The 19017-nt window shown below is 39.4% G+C and overlaps 1 protein-coding gene across 3 annotated transcripts in view; it reads left to right on the forward strand.

Moving 5' to 3' along the window:
• Positions 1 to 421: 421 nt before the first annotated feature.
• Positions 422 to 19017, forward strand: part of NOL4 (nucleolar protein 4) — a 341271-nt gene continuing 322675 nt past the window's right edge. For 2 of the 3 annotated variants that reach the window (XM_066352904.1, XM_066352905.1), the window contains exon 1: positions 422 to 2335. In XM_066352904.1, the coding sequence (XP_066209001.1) occupies positions 2063 to 2335 (273 nt within the window). In that variant the 5' untranslated portion in view covers positions 422 to 2062. Of the gene's footprint in view, positions 2336 to 2982; positions 3280 to 19017 lie in introns of those variants that run through there. The other variant, XM_066352906.1, reaches the window with a different exon arrangement.

Consider the following 19017-nt stretch of genomic DNA (forward strand, 5'->3'; position numbering starts at 1 on the left):
CCCTCATTTGTTGCTCCAATAAGCAGTAATTAGGTCCTGAGCTAATGGTGTCAGCTGATCTGCTGTTTTTAGGCTAGACCCAGAGGAGTCTCCATGGAAACCCTGCTGGAGTCGTCCCCCCACCTGGATGCTGAGTGCTCCTTTCCGCCACCTGGCTGCCGCCGGGCCCGCTGCTACCTCCTCCTGCCTGTAACCTGCAGCCTGCAGCATGCGCACTGCCCCCGGGATCCCTAAATGGGACAATTCTGCCCGTGACGTCAGCGCCCAGCCGTCTCCACAGAAACTTTTGTCCCATTGACCAATCAGAGAGCTTGGAAGGGGCCGGGGAGGTGGGGTGGGAGGAGAGGGGAGTGGGAGGGGTGGGGGTGAGGAGAGAGGCGAGAGGTTTAGTGTGTGGAGCTGCTCGCGCCCTGCCCGGGCTGTCAGTCCCGGCTCCAGCCGCCGCGAGACCTGCCCGGAGACGCGCGCACACACCGCGCACCCCCCCCCCCCCCCCCGCACCGCACCGCACACCCTCGCTCCCTTGCTCGCACACACGCACACACTTAGCCTGGCCGAGCAGGAGCCACTGACCATTTTGCAAGTGCTGGGACCAGCTGCGGCGCAGAGGGTACAAACACTCAGCGCTCCCATTCGGGGCTTTCGTCTGGGAGACGCCGACAAGGGGCGAAGGTGGGCTAGGACGCGAACCGGGCGCTGCGCACGGGTCGGGCCGCCTTCCTGGCAGAGCCGCCTCCCGGGACGGGCGCGGGCCTCCGCAGAGAGTAGAATAAAGAGCGGCCGCAATCACAGCGCGCGGAAGATGGGGACTTCCCTGTTTCCAGCTCTCTAACAGACGGATGGAAATCCTGAATGGAGGAGCCGTGGATTTCATTTGCTTGAGAAAATCGTCCAGAAGAACTCATATTTGGCTACTCTGAGCAGTGGAGGGGGGTGTCCATGACGTGGCAGGGGGAAAATAGACACCCGAAACCTCCTGTGTGAACTGCCAACTGTAACCAAGCGAGGGGGAAATGATCTCTCTCTATATTTTAATTTCATGCCAAGGGTTTTAAGCATCTGCACCATAAACGTACTTCTATGCCTGTACCTAGTTCAGCAGAAACCAGAGGAGTCCTGTCCGAGGACCCCGTCATTATCCCGGAGACCTGCTTCCAACGGCCTGCCTGCCTTTGCCCACATCTCCCTGGAACGGAGATCTATTTGGGGTACCACTGTCTATCCTACGGAACTATGGCCAAATCTCCATGAATGCTTTTGCTAATTCTGGGACTTAACTCCTGGCACCTACCTGCGGGGCTGGAATTGAGCCTAAATGCCTCTGAAGAAATGACATTTTAACCCGTTTTAAAAATACCTTTTAAAAATTTCCTGTGTAGCAGGATTTGATAGGCTTAACAACATGACAGGTAAGAACTTTCTCTCTTTCTAGTCCCTGAACGGCCCACGCAGGGAAGCCGAAAAGGAACAGGACCCTGGAGGAAGGAGAGCCCGGGGACCCGGGTCTCCCGGGCTCTAAGGCTCTGGGCCGGGTGGCTGTTTTTCGAGAGAGGCGCAGCCCTCGCTCCCGGGCCACGGGGCCAGCGGCTGGGGAAGCTTCAGGGGCGCGCGCGAGGAGGCGGCGCTGCGCTCCACCTGCCCTGCCCAGGACACAACCCAGAGGTGAGGCGTCGAGGGGCCACCTGAAGTCAATATTGGGATTTTTAATAAACCAAGGAATGGGATTTTAATTATTCAAAAACAAGCTCCTTTGGGCTAGATGCTATTGGGATGTTTCTAGTCATACAATTTTAGAGACCCATCAGACGAGAAAAGCGTCCAAGATATCCGTGGCAATTACGAATGAACCTGAGACTTGGTAGCACAGGGCACTGATTGTGGGTGCCCCACCGGACCCTCCTCCCTCCCTCTCCCCACTCCTTCCCCCACCCGAGACAGGCTCTGGCAGCGGCCGGGACCTCGCGGCCCTGCGTCGTGGCGGGGGCTGCCTTTTTCATGAGCCCGGGGTGAACAGGTGCGAAGTGCGCTGGGAGCATCCGGCCCTGCGCGGGGCGCCGGGAACATGGAGAGCGAGCGCGACATGTACCGCCAGTTCCAGGACTGGTGCCTCAGGACTTACGGGGACTCAGGCAAGACCAAGACGGTGACCCGTAAAAAATACGAGCGGATCGTCCAGCTCCTCAACGGCTCCGAGTCAACCTCCACGGACAACGCCAAATTTAAATTCTGGGTTAAATCGAAGGGCTTCCAGCTGGGCCAGCCGGACGAGGTCCGCGGCGGCGGCGGCGGCGGCGGCAGCGCCAAGCAAGTGCTCTACGTGCCGGTCAAGACCACGGTGAGTGGCTCGCGGTCCTCTGTTATTTGTCTGCGGGAGCAGCCAGGCGGGGAGGGGAGGGAGAGGGGGGAGGAAGGGGCAGTCGCGAGCCAGCGTGGGCTCCTGGGCCCCCACCCCCCTCAGCCCCCTCCCCGAGGCGCCCCCACTCTCATTAGCCAGGCGCGTGTCCCCCGCCGCGGAGTCTTTGTGATCCTTGATTTTAAAGCGGCAGCGCACCTGCAGAGACCGCCGCGCTCCTCGCTGGCTGGGTCCCGGACTCGCGGCTGGAGCTTCCGTCCCCGGGTCGGGCGGCGTCCCGCGTCCTCGTGCTGGGCCATTGTCCCACGTCCTTCGCTGGGCTCCTGGCGCGTGTCCCGCCTTCGCCGCGGCGCATAAAGGCTACGCTGGAAGCCCAGCCGCGCGCTCTCATAATAGACGATTCTGATCGATAGTCTACAGTGTTTCCTTATTGGTACACAGACTGAATGTGGCGCTAGTCGTGAATATGGGGTTTCCCCCCGGACATGATGGGGTTTTATTGTTAGCCGCCGGGGAGACACGGGGCTGTCCGATCGTCTTGAGCACTCCTAGAGATCTTGTCATGATTATATGGATTATAGATAAGGTCCTGGAGATTATTCTTCCCCGCCCCCATTCCTTCCTCACTTCCCCCATTCGCAAATAAAGCTGTAGCTACATGAGGAACAACAAAGAGAGATGGGTTTGGAAACAATCGTATGGTGCATGTTTTTGTTTCTCGTTCTGGGATGGCACTAGTTTCATGGCCACAAAGCTCTAAGCCCAGGCGCTGCAAGGTGCTGGCATGGAGAGCCCAGGATATCTCAGCCTCACAAGGCAGAAGGGAGCGGCAGCAGCGTCAGTTTCCTATTAAGACGATGGGAACTGGGGGCTACAAGTAGGATTTCAGATCAGATCCAGGAGACTTCTTTCTTCATCACGTTACGGTGGGTACTCGCCTGGAGTAGGAGTGCGGGAGGGTGTCTGGCATCCTCTGCATTTTTTTTTTTTTTTTTTGCCTGGCTGTGGGGTTTCTTCAGCATTTGTTCCTCTTCCTCCCTCCCTACTGGCAACTGTTTCCGTGCAGTATTCCTGGAGGATGCTAGAAAGGATGTGTCTTGAAAACTATTCTATCTCAAACGGAGGTACATTAAATTGGAACTAGGCGCTTGAAAGGTTTTTCAAAGGATTATTGGGGGGGGGGGTTCATTAAGGTTTGAAAAACAGTTTATGGTTTCCTAAAATTAATTAGGTGTAGTTGTTTGAAGGAAGTATATTTGTTTTGGAATTTATATGGAAAATGGAAATAAAGGTGAGATGAATCTCATAAAAGTTCTGCTATTTTAAAAGTGTACCATTGTGGAAAGGTTTCTAGGAGGTAAATTTATAAATGCACTCTTTTTCGTTAACGTTGTGACATTGCTAGACAATGGTGAGATGACTGCCCTGCTTTACTAAATAATGAGGACTAGATGGACATGGATTAGAACTGAGGTTTATTTACATCTAGATGAGCCAAAAGTCTATTGTAGCCAAGGAATTGCTTTATTTGAATTGGGAGTAAGATTAAGAGTTGTTTTAAAAAAATAACTTATTGTTAGGCAAAATTGGAATTCAGAACATAAGAATGTAATTTCCTTTTGGCAATAATGGAATAATTATATGAATAAAATATTTAATTTATATTTACCTGAATATTATTGGTAATATTGTATAAGCTTTTTAAAAAAATATTGCTAGCTGGAAAGTTTGTTTTTCATTCCTTTCATATTAAATTTAGATCCCTCTGTATACCTATCTGATAGCTTCACCTGTGTATTGATTGGTCAAAAAAGTTTATACTTGCATGGATTTGGTTACAACCACTATGTATAAACACTTGTTTTTTAAAAACATTAATTAAAAATTCTAAAAAATATAAATTTTGGAATGGTTACAGAGGCACTAAGATAAACAAGGCTGCCAGTAATTCAAACCAGTATTCCTATACTCAGATACCCATATTTTCATTAAAAAATTAATACAGAGTTGTTTAAGAATTACTGCTAATACATCTAATATAGAGTAACAACTTCAGGGTTAGTAATAAAGAAACACATTTTTTTTTCTCCTCAGTAAAGCTTCCACATATTTATGGGAAAAAATGTGATCCATCAAGTGATATTCTTAGATAATGGTTTCCATGTAGTATTTAAGAGCTCTGCTCTTCATTCAAGTCAGCTTTGAAATGTTGAAGAGGTTTCTAATTCATGAACTCTTCTATTGCTCTTGATGAAATTTTTATACCGCTCCTGACATAGAGCTATAGGCTCCTCCTTCCCTGAGAGACAGCCAATCATCATTTCAACAAGTTAAAAAATAAATAAAAGATCTCGTTTTAACCTGTTTCCCCACATCGTGAATTATTTCTTCCTTAAAAATATGTTCACTTTTTCTCTGTAATAGCAGAATTACAATCAGGAGAGAATCAGAAAATATATTTTCTTTTCCTTTGAAGGCATGTATTGGTTGAATAAAATGCTGTATTTGAATGGTATTTTCAAATAGAGAATCATTCTAGCTGTTTGAAGCTGGCTTTGCTGTCAGAGAGATTTGCACCTGATGTTGCAGAAACCCACTGCTGTTGATAATTAGACATCATTACTACTGAGAAAAGGGAAAGAGGGAAGGGGAGAGGACAGGCTGTGGCTAATTAACTACTTGTGTTTAATGAAAGACTGAGCAACTGGGAGGTTGTACTAGAATAGAGTAGACATGCCACACACACTTAATTGAAACAATATCTTTCAATCTGAAAGAAGCTAGTTTCTACCTCTTGTTTTACCAAAAGGATAGATGTAGGTTTGCAAATATACTTTCTCCTAAAGCCTAAATATAACCGATGATAAAATCAAGTGACAACTGGCTTAAAATAAAAATGTATGATACTGGAAAATATATATATAAAAAAAAAGCTCTTTAATATTTGCCATACCTAAAGCTGGGGGGACATTTCTGTAACTGTTTGAATTACTCTGTGGCTGAGAAGATACTGTTTGGTCACCAAGCAACAACATCCTGTAACTCAGCCATTTTAGGTCTAGCGTGGGACCTATTTGCGTGTGCACGCAGGCGTGCACGTGCATGTACACACATGTGCAGCTTGTTGAGCGTGGCATCTAAGCTTTTTTTCCATACTACCACTTTTATTTTTATGTGTTTTTTCTAAAGATAATCAGAAATTTAGAAGAATAAAATGATGAATAACTTATAACAGTTCTGTAAAAGATATGTATCTGACATTGATTATAAAAAATGTTTAATCACTGATCATTTTAAATTAGCATTACTATGGTTACTCTGGTTTACATCTTTGATAGTTCTAGTTTAGTTTGTTTTTAGAAGCTTTCATTTTGATTTTTTTTCCTGACAATAATTAGTTAGTTGAAACATTACACTTACAATTTAGACTACCAAAACACATTATACCACTTGATATTATAAAAAGGAAACTTGGAAAATTACCAGAAAATTCATTAAAGCTTTCCATTAGTCATATGATTAATGTATTATTGTGTATGTTTAAAAAGCCTTACAATACTGTATAAAATATTGAAAAATTTGCTAAGCTCACATTTTTATTTGTTTTTCAGCAATATGCAAACTGGGTAATAAATATTCAAACTGTAAAATCAAAAAATATGAGTGAGTTTTTCTTGACCTGTATTTGTAGGAACAGGTACTTTGCTAATTTTTGCCTTTCCTGTATTTTTTCCTTATATTTATTCCACTGGGGAACATGAAATGAATTTTTTATCCAGAAAAGAAAATGAATTATCTTTAGTATGTCATTTTAAAATGATGATTTATTCAGTTCTTCAATCTGTAGCCTCAGATTTCATATTGTTCTTGCTGTATATACTATTAATTGATTATTGTAAAGTGATTGGAATAAATATTCATGGTCTGGTTCATAAACACTTACTGGGGTTTTTTGTTTGTTTGTCTTTTAGTTCTCTGTGGTTTTGGTTATAAATTATGCTATATCAGACTGAAGGAAATAATACCCCATAAGGAGTCTGTATATATTTCTACCTGATCTAACTTTGTGCCTGAGGCACATATGACATATCTTAGGCTTTGATCTGGATACTACTGAACTTGTGGAAAACAGAACTGAGGAACAGCACTGCTATATATTAGTATACTTTGTATCTGTGACAGAAACAAATCATAATTATAGTCACTGAGATAGAAGGAAAATTTTGCTTATCTTCTAATACTTTAACAATGGGCGTTGCTATTGGTAACTGATGTCCTTTTTCTCTTCACCCTAAAGTATTTTGAGACACTCTAGGTATCGACTGGGTCTTTGGAGTCAAAAGGTCCCAGGTATGAATTTCAGCAATGTGGGTTATTAGCTGACTTTAGCAGCTCCCTGTGAGTTGCTCTAAGGAGTAAATTATGTACCGTAGGTTCCTAGCACAGTTCCTATGCAGGGCTCTCAGAGGATAGTGGGTACTTTTGCTAGAGGCTGGTCTGGCATGAGAATTAAGGGTCAAGAGGCTTGTAGATGTAACTCCCCTGAATATAAGGAGGAAATCAGACCCTGTTAATGTGTGAAGACTATCCCACACTTATTCACTATGGTAACCAATTCTTGAGTTTTCCATTGGTTCTTTGTCTTATTAGTAACCACAGTGGGAATGAGGGACAAGATTCAGCAGTCATACGTTCTGTCTGTAAACATCCTGAGTCAGCTAAGATTCTACTTCTCAAGATTTTATACTGTAGGCTTTCTGCGTAGGCTAGAGGAAATATGAAGCAGCAAAATATAGGGATGTGGCAGCAGAAGTTCAAGGGTTTCAATCCCCTGTGAAGAGCATAAAGACCTTTTCCTAATGGCTATTGTATTTGCTAATATTCTTTACATCTAACTGGGAAAGATTATAGTGAATCTAATATGTTTTAGGTTACATTCATTTCCATAATCCTGAGATAACAAGATAAAATAAACTGGATAACATAGATGGCAGGGTATAGATTTTAGGGAAAGATTTAAATCCTAGATTTGATATTTATTGGAGCTGTGAGTTAGGGGAAGTTTCTTAACTTAAGATGCAGATTCTCCTTGTAAATTTCAGTAATAATATTGGCCTAACTTGCTTTAAATAAGAATTATAAGTCGTAAGCATAGAGCATATGCCTAGCACATAGGAAATGCTAAAAAAAGGAAGTTGTATTATTAAGAAAGCAAGAACACCATTATATGATTATAAACTCAAAATCACACTGCAACAAAGATATAAAATATTAACTATATTTGTATGTATTATTCAGCTAGTGTTCCTGCCTACTCCATTTTTGGAAAATAAAAATAACTTTATTTTTGTAAAAGTGGTTCATTCCTATTACTTAAAAATTCTAAATGAAAAGGAAAGAATAAGTTTACAAGTCACATAAAATCCCCCACCTACATATAACCACCACAGTTAATTATGAGCATTATTATCAATGCCTCTCTGAACATTTGTATCAAAAGATTAGGTATAATGATTGATTAATATTATGATTAATATGATTAAAATACTTTTCCAAAGCTAGGATGATAATTACATGCTAATTTAATTTAATTTAAGAATAAAATGTTATATTAACATGTACCAAGAGAAAAAGGAATATGTAAAATTTTAAAAATTACTAATAGAAAAATGCTTCTTGAACAACTGAGCCACAGCAAAGAACTGATGCTTCTCATCTCTCTCTCTTGCCGTCTGTCTGTCCTTTTTTGTCCCTGCCCCCTCTTTCTCCCCTTTGCTCTCACTAAAAAAATTAAAAATTAAAAAAATGCTTCTTAGTGGTATTTATTTCTAATGTTAATATAAAAGGTAAAGACAGATATTAAGAGATTGAATTATTTTTGAAACTACAGATTTTAATTTTATACATATCATTGGCTTCCTCCAATGGTAGACAAGGAACTAAGCAACTATTTCACTGCCCACCTCTGTGCTTCTTCCTGTTAATATTCTATTACATTTATTATAATTATTTTATATTTTATTGTATTTATTATATTCATTATATCATGTTATATTTTATCATTGTTTTTACTGTCAAGGTTTTTCATATTTAAGTTATAATATATAACTTGGTTTTCACAATTATTTTTCCTTTGTCATATTTCAGTGTTTATCATCCATTTTTTTTGTCTGGGTTTCCTTACTTCTGAATCTTTTGATTTGATTTATCACCTGATGGGCAGGCTATCATTCCCGATAATTTTTTGTTTATCCTAAGGAACAGTGTGTGTGTTCTATTTTTTGAGGTTTGTATGCAATTGAAAATATTTTTCACTTGCCTTTTTTTTGCCTAAAGGACACTTAACTAGGTATAATTCCTTTCTTTTTCTCTTTCCACTAGAACATTTTAAATACTATGTCTGCTCTGAAAATTCAGAGACAAACCTGTTTTTTTTTTTTTTTCAAATTTCATGGAAAGTATAGTTCTTTATCCTTGAAATTAAATAATTTTACTAAGATATATTATGAATTCCTCTTCTCACTAATTGCACTCATGTTTATGACTTGAGTTGTAGGTTTTGGTGACTTAATGCATATTTTCTTTGGAGTTTCTACCGGATGTTTCTGCCAAGATTTCCCAATGTACCTCAAATTGAATATTTCCAAAAAGAAGTTTTTGTTCTCTCCATTTCCCCATCCCAGGTCCACGAGCTGACACCTCTCTCTTAAATTTCCTTTCTCCATGGATGGAACACAATTTGCTCACCTATCCAAGCCAAAACTCTGTGAGACTTTTTTTGTTTGTTTTTTTTTTTTGTTTGTTTGTTTGTTTTTTTTACAGAGACAGAGATAGACAGGGACTGACAGGAACGGAGAGAGATGAGAAGCATCAATCATCAGTTTCCCCTTGCGCCTTGCGACTTCCTAGTTGTTCATTGACTGCTTTCTCACATGTGCCTGACCGTGGGCCTTCAGCAGATGGAGTAACCCCCTGCTGGAGCCAGCGACCTTGGGTCCAAGCTGGTGAGCTCTTTGTTCAAGCCAGATGAGCCCGCGCTCAAGCTGGTGACCTCGGGGTCTCGAACCTGGGGTCTCGAACCTGGGTCCTTCCGCATCCCAGTTCGACGCTCCATCCACTGCACCACCACCTGGTCAGGCTGTGAGACTTTTTTGATTTCTCCCTTCTCCTCCCTCTTTATATTCAACAGAATATTGTTAATTCTACCAACTTAGTATCTTAAATCTATCATTCTTATCAAACCGTACCAAATACAATATGCCCATTGCTCTATCGTTTGGTGTTTTCTCAAAACCTGTTCTGAAAGAAGAAATTTTATCTCTAGTGCCTAGCATAATGTGTAGTACATCTTTAGTGCTCAGTATTAATGGAATAATTGAAAATTATATCCCAAACTGATACTGCATGCATGGGACCCTCTTACGACAATACAACAGCTAGTTTCATAACCGTGTTGGACACTTTTAAAAAAATTAATTTGTTTGTTTACTTAATTTTGATTAATAAACAGCTAATAATATCCCATCTTAACCATTTGTAAGTTTAGAGTTCAATAGTATTAAGTATATTATACACATTGTTGTGCGACAGATCTCTAGAACTTTTTCGTATTATGAAACTGAAACTCTATACCCATTTGACAACAATTCTGTTTTTCCATACCTCCCTCTAACTTCCAGTGACCGTTATTCTACTATCTCTTTCTATGACTAGGACTACTTTGATAGCTCATGTAAGTAAAGTCATAATCTGTTTTATTGTGACTGACTTATCTCCCTTAGAATAATGTCCTCAGGATTCATTCATTCTTACTTTTCTTTTTTTTAATTTTTATTTATTTATTTATTCATTTTTAGAGAGGAGAGAGAGAGGGCGAGAGAGAGAGAGAGACAGAGAGAGAGGAGAGAGAGACAGAAAGAGAGTACTGGGGAGGAGCTGAAGCATCAACTCCCATATGTGCCTTGACCAGGCAAGCCCAGGGTTTCGAACCGGTGACCTCAGCATTTCCAGGTCGACGCTTTATCCACTGCGCCACCACAGGTCAGGCAATTCATTCTTACTTTTTAAGACTGAATAATATGACACTATATGTACAGTATTTCCCCATTAATAAGACATTCCTATGTATATGATGCACCTTAATTTTGGGGCCCGATATTTGAAAAGAAATGTATTACATAAAGTTATTAAACTCAAGTTTTATTCATCATAAAATTCATACAACTCCTCATCTCTGTCAAATTAGCTTGTCCTCAACTCCCATCCATTAGCTTGTCCTCAACTGTGTCTGATGACGAATCACTGTCTTCATATACTGACTTGTCCTCGGTTCCATCTGTGGCATTTGAAATGCCACACTTCTGGCCCTGGCTGGTTGGCTCAGCGGTAGAGCGTCGGCCTGGCATGCGGGAGTCCCGGGTTCCATTCCCGGCCAGGGCACACAGGAGAAGCGCCCATCTGTTTCTCCACCCCTCCCCCTCTCCTTCCTCTCTGTCTCTCTCTTCACCTCCCGCAGCCGAGGCTCTATTGGAGCAAAGATGGCGCAGGCGCTGGGGATGGCTCTGTGGCCTCTGCCTCAGGTGCTAGAATGGCTCTGAATGCAACAGAGTGACGCCCCAGAGGGGCAGAACATCGCCCCCTGGTGGGCATGCCGGGTGGATCCCGGTCGGGCGCATGCGGGAGTCTGTCTGACTGCCTCCCCATTTCCAGCTTCGGAAAAATGAAAAAGAAAAAAAAAAAAAAAAAGAAATGCCACACTTCTTAAATGACTTGACAATGATCTCAATCTTCATATTATCTCAGGATCTTTTTACCCAGGTACAAACTTCTCCTATAGTTGATTTTTTCACTCTTCATGCGGGTGTCAAATTGTCCCCAGAAGACTTCATCCATTGGTTCCATTTGTCTCTCATGGCAGCTTTGAAGGGTTTGTTAATGCTGACATCAAGTGGTTGGAGCTGGGATGTCAAGTGTCCAGGTATGATGGCAAGTTTTGTTTTTGCTCTGCAGCAATCTTCTTTGTATTTTTTGTTATGTGTGCCCTGATATGATCAAGCACCCATAGGGCAGATTTGTGTAAGAGCCCACCTGGTCTCCTTCTTCAAACTTTCTCAAACCAGATCTTCATCCCAACCTGATCCATCCAACCGCTGTCATGAACGTGAACAATCACTCCTCACAGAATGTCTTCTTTTGGCATTGTTTTGCATTTGAAAATCAGCATAGGAGGCAGCTTGGTTCCGTTGGTACAACAAGCTAGAACAACTGTAGAATGGCTCTTTTCATGTCCACTTGTCTTCACAGTTACAGTTTTCACCCCCTTCTTATCAACAATTCTGTTACTTGGGACATCAAATTGAAGGAGGACTTCATCCTTATTTGCAATCTGTCCTAACTCAAACTGTTGTGTCTTCAAACATTGAATGACAAAATGATGAAATTCAAGGATTTTCTGCTCATAGCTTTCAGGAATCTTTTGGGCAAGTCTGGTGCATGTACACATGCTTAGTCCATTCTGTTTCATGAACCTGAAGCAAGGACCATTGTGTCCTCCTTTGAAATCAGTAACTTCTTTTTCATCAGCAATTCTTCTTGCCTAATGCTGAATCATCTTTGTGGACACAGGAATTCCAATTGTCCTTTGCTCTTAAATCCATATCTTCAATTCCCTCTCTAAATCAGGCCATTTTGCTGACTTGCCTCTCATGGCCTTCTTCAGCTGTGGTGTATTCAGTAGGGTTTCTTCTTCCCATAGCCAGTCTTAGATTGATTTCTCAGTTGGAGGAGGACCAAACTTAGGTTCAGCAGGACGATTTCCATTCAATATTGCAAACTGGATCACTTTTCACTTGAATTCAGCACTGTACGAAAATATTTTCTGAGGCATTTCTGGGCAGAATATGGCAAAACGTAACCTACCATAATATACCTGTAACAAGTGTGAAACAATGAACGCAAAGGCAAGTGTGAAAAAGTGGGAAATGCAAGTAAAAAAATCTACAACCACTATAAAATGCACCCAGTTATCAGACCCTAATTTTTTCACAAAAGGGTGTGTCTTATACATGGGGAAATATGGTAGATACCACAATTTATTTATCCATTCTTCTGTTCATGGACCTTTTGGTTACTTTTAGCTCTTGGCTATTGTGAATAGTGCTGCTGTGAACATGGGTGTGCAAATATCCCTTCACGACCCTGCTTTTAATTTTTTGGGCTATACCCATAAGTGGAATTACTGGATCACATCACAGTTCTCTTTTTAATTTTTTTTGAGGAACTCCCATGATGTTTTCCATAGCAGTTGCAACATTTCATAATCTCAACAACTATGCAAGGGAGGCTACTTTTTAAGGATAGGAAACTGGCAACCTTACTCCCCATTCAGAGTTCTTCAGAGAGTATACTTCTTTAGGTAACTGCAGGTATTGAATGTAACACAATTAACAATATTATTATAGTGCCTCAAATTTATCAAATTATTACTATAGGTTAAGGATTGGGCTAATCACTTTAAACAAAATATCTCCTTTAATGTTCACAGTAGTCCTATGAAATTAATGCTTTATATTATACACTGTAGCAAATTGTGGCTTAGGTAAGGTGACTTTATACAGTTCCATAACTTCAAAGTATTAGAGCTGAGATGAGAATCATTTCTTTTCCTTTTTATTTTTATTCAGTGGGAAGAGGGTAGGCAGAGATAGACTCCTGCCTGCAACCAGACAGGGATCTACCTGGCAAGCCCACTAGGGGGTGATGCTTCATTGCTCAACAGCCAAGCTCTTCTTAGGACCTGAGGTGGAAGCCATGGGGCCATCCTTAGCCCCCAGAGCCAACTTGCTCCAACTGAGCCATGGCTGCAGGAGGGGAAAAGAGAGAAAGAGGGAAAAGCGAGAGTGGGAGGGGTAGAGAAGCAGATGGGCTCTTCTTCTGTGTGCCCTGACCGGGAATCGAACCTGGGACAGCCACACACTGTGCCAGTGCTCTACCACTGAGCCAATCATTTCAGTTGAATCCAAAGTCCTTGTTTTGGTTTCCAGACATTTTAAATAATGGAATCCAAATATGAAAAAATTAAACATTTCCCCAATATGTGTATTTTTATAAGTTATATAGATATACTACTGTATGAATATTTAACACATTATAAACATTTCAAAAATAAATTTAGGGCTGATATTAAAATACATATGAATTTTAGTATTTACTTCTTCACCTGAATAGGTCATCTCATGCACTCCCTGGGGTATGCATATACCAATTTGGAGACAATTACTCTAATTCAAAGTACAGTACTATTGCTTCACAGTAGAACATTGTGGTTGAGACCTATACTAAAATATTACTAAATTATTAGTATTTATTATTAAATATTAATATTTAATAATATTTTAATTAAATATTACTAATTACAGCTAAAATATTACTTCCTCTATTATAAGAGGTACCTCTGTACTTAACTAACACAATGTTAAAATAATATCTAAGCCCTACAAATCTGGGACATCTATAAAACAATTATACACATTTGATGTTGGTAGAAGGTTAAATATTTCATCAAAGGCATATTCAGGGGATAGTGCACAGTTAAAAAGAGCTGAAAAATAGGGTACAGTGGAAAATGAGATTGAAAAATTAGGCTGGAGAAAATTACGACAAGTCTCTACTGTTCAAAAGTTTGTATTTCATTCTGTAGGGAATAGCAGCTATCAAAATTGTTTAGGCAGGGATATCATGACCTAGGTCTTATAGGGGGAGACTTGATGTCTCTCAGTGGTTTATGTTGCAGAATATAAATCAGATGAGCAAAAAATAAAAGTCAAATAGTTCCTTTGACTCCATATGCTGTTTCAAATATTATAGTTATAAGTAAATATTATACAGATATTAAAATCAAATTATCAAGTATATAGTAAATCAATATAATTCAATAGATTGGTGTTACAGTGTAATTGAATCATGCTGTACAGATATTAGTCTTCATTAAGATTCTATGAAACTTGCCTGACTTGTGGTGGCGCAGTGGATAAAGCATCGACCTGGAAATGCTGAGGTCGCTGGTTTGAAACTCTGGGCTTGCCTGGTCAAGGCACATATGGGAGTTGATGCTTCCAGCTCCTCCCCCCCTTCTCTCTATCTCTCCTCTCTCTCTCTCCCTCTGTCTCTCCCTCTCCTCTCTAAAAAAAATGAATAAGTAAAAAATTAAGATTCCATGAAACTTAAAAAAGAATAGATTTTAAGTCACTTAAAAAGAATATGTATGGATCAAGCCATCTTGTACTAAGTGGATTTTGTATGTGTGTATGTGTGTGTTTGTGTGTGTTGGACTTAAGAAGAAATAATTGTTGATCTCTTAGTTGTTACTACATCTACAATTACAAAGACTTCCCAAAGAAATCCTTTCAAAAACAAAAGTGGAACATTCTACATAAAATACTTATTCAAGCATAGACCTTCAAAGTAAAGGGAATATCAATTCAAAAATTTCTCAACACATGGAATTAATTCTTTAGGGTGGTATTCTAAGTCTTATACTAAGTTGTTTCTTGTCCTTACTTTGATTTTATACCTATATGTTTATCTCAACCATTAAAGGTCTTCACTATGGCTATACATTTTGTGGTAAGCAGGTTTCTATGATAACTCCCCAATGACAATCAGGCTTGTATAATCCCCTTCCCTTTGAGTGTGGGTGAAACCTGTGAATATGATGAGCTTTAACTCCCATAATTCTGTTATGTTGTTTGGTACAGTTGACTATGCAAAAGGGGGTCTTTCAGGTGGGTCTGATTTAATCACATTAGCTTTTAAAGAGCTTTTCCCCCCTGGTTTCTAGGGTTTGGAAGTCTGAGATGGATTCAATGCCAAGAAAGTTCTCTGGTGTTGAGATGGAGGGGGCCATGTGGTTAGAGCTGACAGCAATCTCTAGGAACTGAGAGCATGCTTTGCCAACAGCTAGCAAAAACAATGGGGACCCAAGTCCTACAGCCACAAGGGAGCGAATTCTGCCAGCAACTCAAAGAAACTTGGAAGTGGATATTTTCCTAGTTGAGCTTCCAAATAAAAATACAGTTGGTTGACACTTTGATGAGAACCTGAGCAGAGGACCCAGTTGAAATCTGGACTTCTGACCCACAGAAATTGTGACATAATAAGTTTTCAATGTTTTAAGTCATCCAACTTGTCATGATCAGTTATGTAGCAGAAGAGAACTAATACATAGTCTTTTGGCATTAATTTTCCTAAAAGCATTTGTGCAGTTAAAACAAGTCAAGTCTTTAAAAAACATATTTGACTAAAGTTATTTTTGGTTTAAGATAAAGCCAGGAACAATTTAAATGTTCTTTTATCCTAATATGTTGCCATTTTATAGTTTTTGATGAGATGGTCCATAATTTTGAAAATACATAATTTTTAACAAATTATTTAAAATATTTACTGATGGCATATATAAAAATCACTTTGATTTTTATCTTAATGTTTTAATTTCAAAGATTTTTACTTTATTATATTCCATTATCTCCTAAAGAGAATACAAACTGGCCTACGTGTTAGGTTTAGTATGAGAGAATGAAGACAGATAAGGGCACATATCAAAAAAGATTATTATTCATATAATTATATTAATGTACATTTAAGTATTTTTGAAAATAATACATAGAAGAAACTAACAAAATATAATCTTGTTTATTAGAAAAAAACATTTTATAATTTTTAAAAAAATTTTTATTTATTTTAGAGAGGAGAGAGAGAGAGAGAGGGAGAGAGAGAGAGAGAGAGAAAGGGGGGAGGAGCAGGCAGCATCAGCTCCCATATGTGCCTTGACCAGACAAGTGCAGGGTTTTGAACCAGCGACCTCAGCGTTCCAGGTCAATGCTTTATCCACTGTGCCACCACAGTTCAGGCCCATTTTATAATTTTAACTAATTAATTTAATATGAATTTTAAAGATCATCTATATAATATTTGGGGAGAGTAGAGAACATAATAGTTAAAGGTAGATATTATTAATTTGTTAAGATATAGAAGGAAATTGGTTAAGATAGAGGGAACTGGAAATGATTTTCTCCTCTATGTAGAGAAGGGAAAATCTTTGATTTTCTTTCCTTCTCTATGAGCTTTATGCATTAGATTCTTATGTTCCACTCTTCCTAATTTTAATCAAGTATTCATTTGTGGTAGTTATTCTCACCATTACAGATTTTTCAAGTGTTTAAAACTGTTAGAAAACCAGAAGGTTGAGGAAATTTAGGAATAAGTTCAGGAAGTTGGAAGCTTAATTTCGATAATAACCTGTCTTACAGGCAGCAAGCTGGAGGTTTTGTTGTTAGTAGTAGTTATTTTTCTTGTCTTTTTAGGTATAGCTTTTCAGAAAACATTACCTGAGTATTTGTGTCTCATCATTAGATATAAAGATAGTAGTCATTGAAATAAGATTGGTCAATACTTTGTGAAATTTTTTGTTGTTGTGGTTGGATGTGGAAGTGAGGATGGGAGAGGACACTTATTAGGCCTGGGGTGACTCAGAGGCACTTTCTCTTGATTTTCAGTGGACCTCGCTGCAGTTGCCAGATGGCTGGAAGGCTTTAAGGGTTTAATCTAAGAATATGGGGCAAAGCTAAGGGGCACATGTGAGGATCTAATGTCTAGCTTGTCCATATTAGTACCATACTGTAACCAATTGACCTAATTAGATGAGATTTTCAAGTCTAATATCAAAGGTTTGTTTGTATCGCAGATGTGGGTCATTGTTCTTCTACTAGTCTCTGCTTACATGCTTATTGGTATTTACCTGAGGTCAAAGTTAATCAGTACAGTGATAATCAAAGTCACTTTAAAGTGACAGAACTGATTAACTTTGTTGATTTTGCTATATTTGTTTTAGTTCACATTTTTCTGTAAAAGTTAGCATCACAAAACAATTCATTTGCTGATTAGTTTGGTCTCACTAATTTGAAATATGTTAATATAATATATAATTAGCATTAATTTGAACAGGGATAGAATTCTATTACCTTTAACTACCTGTTAAAGAAGGATCTATCTACAAACTCATAATTAACAAGATAGTAAGGGGGCATGCTTATCTTCTATAATGAGAAAAGCTTTTTATTAAACTGGCTTTATCCTCATATTGATATAAACAATTCATATGTCTATTATAAATGGCTTTCTAAATAATAAAGCAGGTGTTGTGAATTAACTACCCTTTAGTTATTTTGCATTACTCTGTTTGTTGTCAATACATAGAGGATAATAATAAAGTGTTTCCTAGAATTTTCAAATAAGGGAAATCACATATCCTTCCAGAATTAAAACTTTAGAATCAACAAAGTTAATCAGTATAGTGATATTCAAAGTCACTTTAAAGTAACAGAATGGTTACCAAGCTGTAAGATTAGATGATATTTTGCTTGAAAATATAATAAAAGCTCTTTTCTTTTTTAAAATTAATTTTAATGGGGTGACATTGATAAATCAGGGTACAAATATTCAGAGAAAACATCTCCAGGTTATTTTGACATTTAATTATGCTGCACACCCCTCACCCAAAGTCAAATTGTCTTACATCACCTTCTATCTGGTTTTCTTTGTGCCCCTCCCCTCCCTCCAAGCCCTCCCTCTCCTTCCTCCGCCCCAGCCCCTAACCATCACACTCTTGTCCATGTCTCTGAGTCTCATTTTTATGTCCCATCTATGTATGCAATCATATAGTTCTTAGTTTTTTCTGATTTACTTCTTTCACAGTATAATGTTATCAAGGTCCATCCATGTTGTTGTAAATGATCCGATGTCATCATTTCTTATGGCTGAGTAGTATTCCATAGTATATATGTACCAAAGCCTTTTAATCTACTTGTCCACTGATGGACACTTAGGCTGTTTCCAGATCTTCGCTATTGTGAACAATGCTGCCATAAACATGGGGGTGCATTTCTCCTTTTGAAACAGTGCTATGGTGGTCTTAGGGTATATTCCTAAAAGTGGGATAGCTAGGTCAAAAGGCAGTTCAATTTTAAATTTTTTGAGGAATCTCCATACTGTTTTCCACAGTGGCTGCACCAGTGTACATTCCCAACAGCAGAGCAGGAGGGTTCCCCTTTCTCCACATCCTCACTAGCACCTATCCTGTGTTGTTTTGCTGATGAGTGCCATTTTGACTGGTGTGAGGTGATATCTCATTGTGGTTTTAATTTGCATTTCTCTAATCATTAGTGATGTTGAGCATTTTTTCATATGCCTATTTGCCATTTGTATGTCCTGTTTGGAGAAGTGTCTATTTCTTTTGCCCATTTTTTGATTGGATTGTTTGTCTTCCTGGTGTTGAGTTTTACAAGTTCTTTATAAATTTTGATTATTAACCCCTTATCAGAGGTATGGTCAAATATGTTCTCCCATTGTGTAGTTTTTTTATTCTGTTCTTGTTGTCTTCAGCTGTGCAAAAGCTTTTAGTTTGGTATAGCCCCATTTTTTTATCCTGTCTTTTATTTCACTTGCCCGTGGATATAAATCGGCAAATATATTGCTGCAATAGATGTCGGAGAGCTTACTGCCTAAGTTTTCTTCTAAGATGCTTGTTTTCATGGCTTACATTTAAGTCTTTTATCCATTTTGAGTTTAATTTTGTGAGTGGTGTAAGTTGATGGTCTAGTTTCTTTTTT

The sequence above is a fragment of the Saccopteryx leptura genome, chromosome 11 (assembly GCF_036850995.1).
Source record: "Saccopteryx leptura isolate mSacLep1 chromosome 11, mSacLep1_pri_phased_curated, whole genome shotgun sequence".
Classification (NCBI taxonomy): Eukaryota; Metazoa; Chordata; class Mammalia; order Chiroptera; family Emballonuridae; genus Saccopteryx; species Saccopteryx leptura.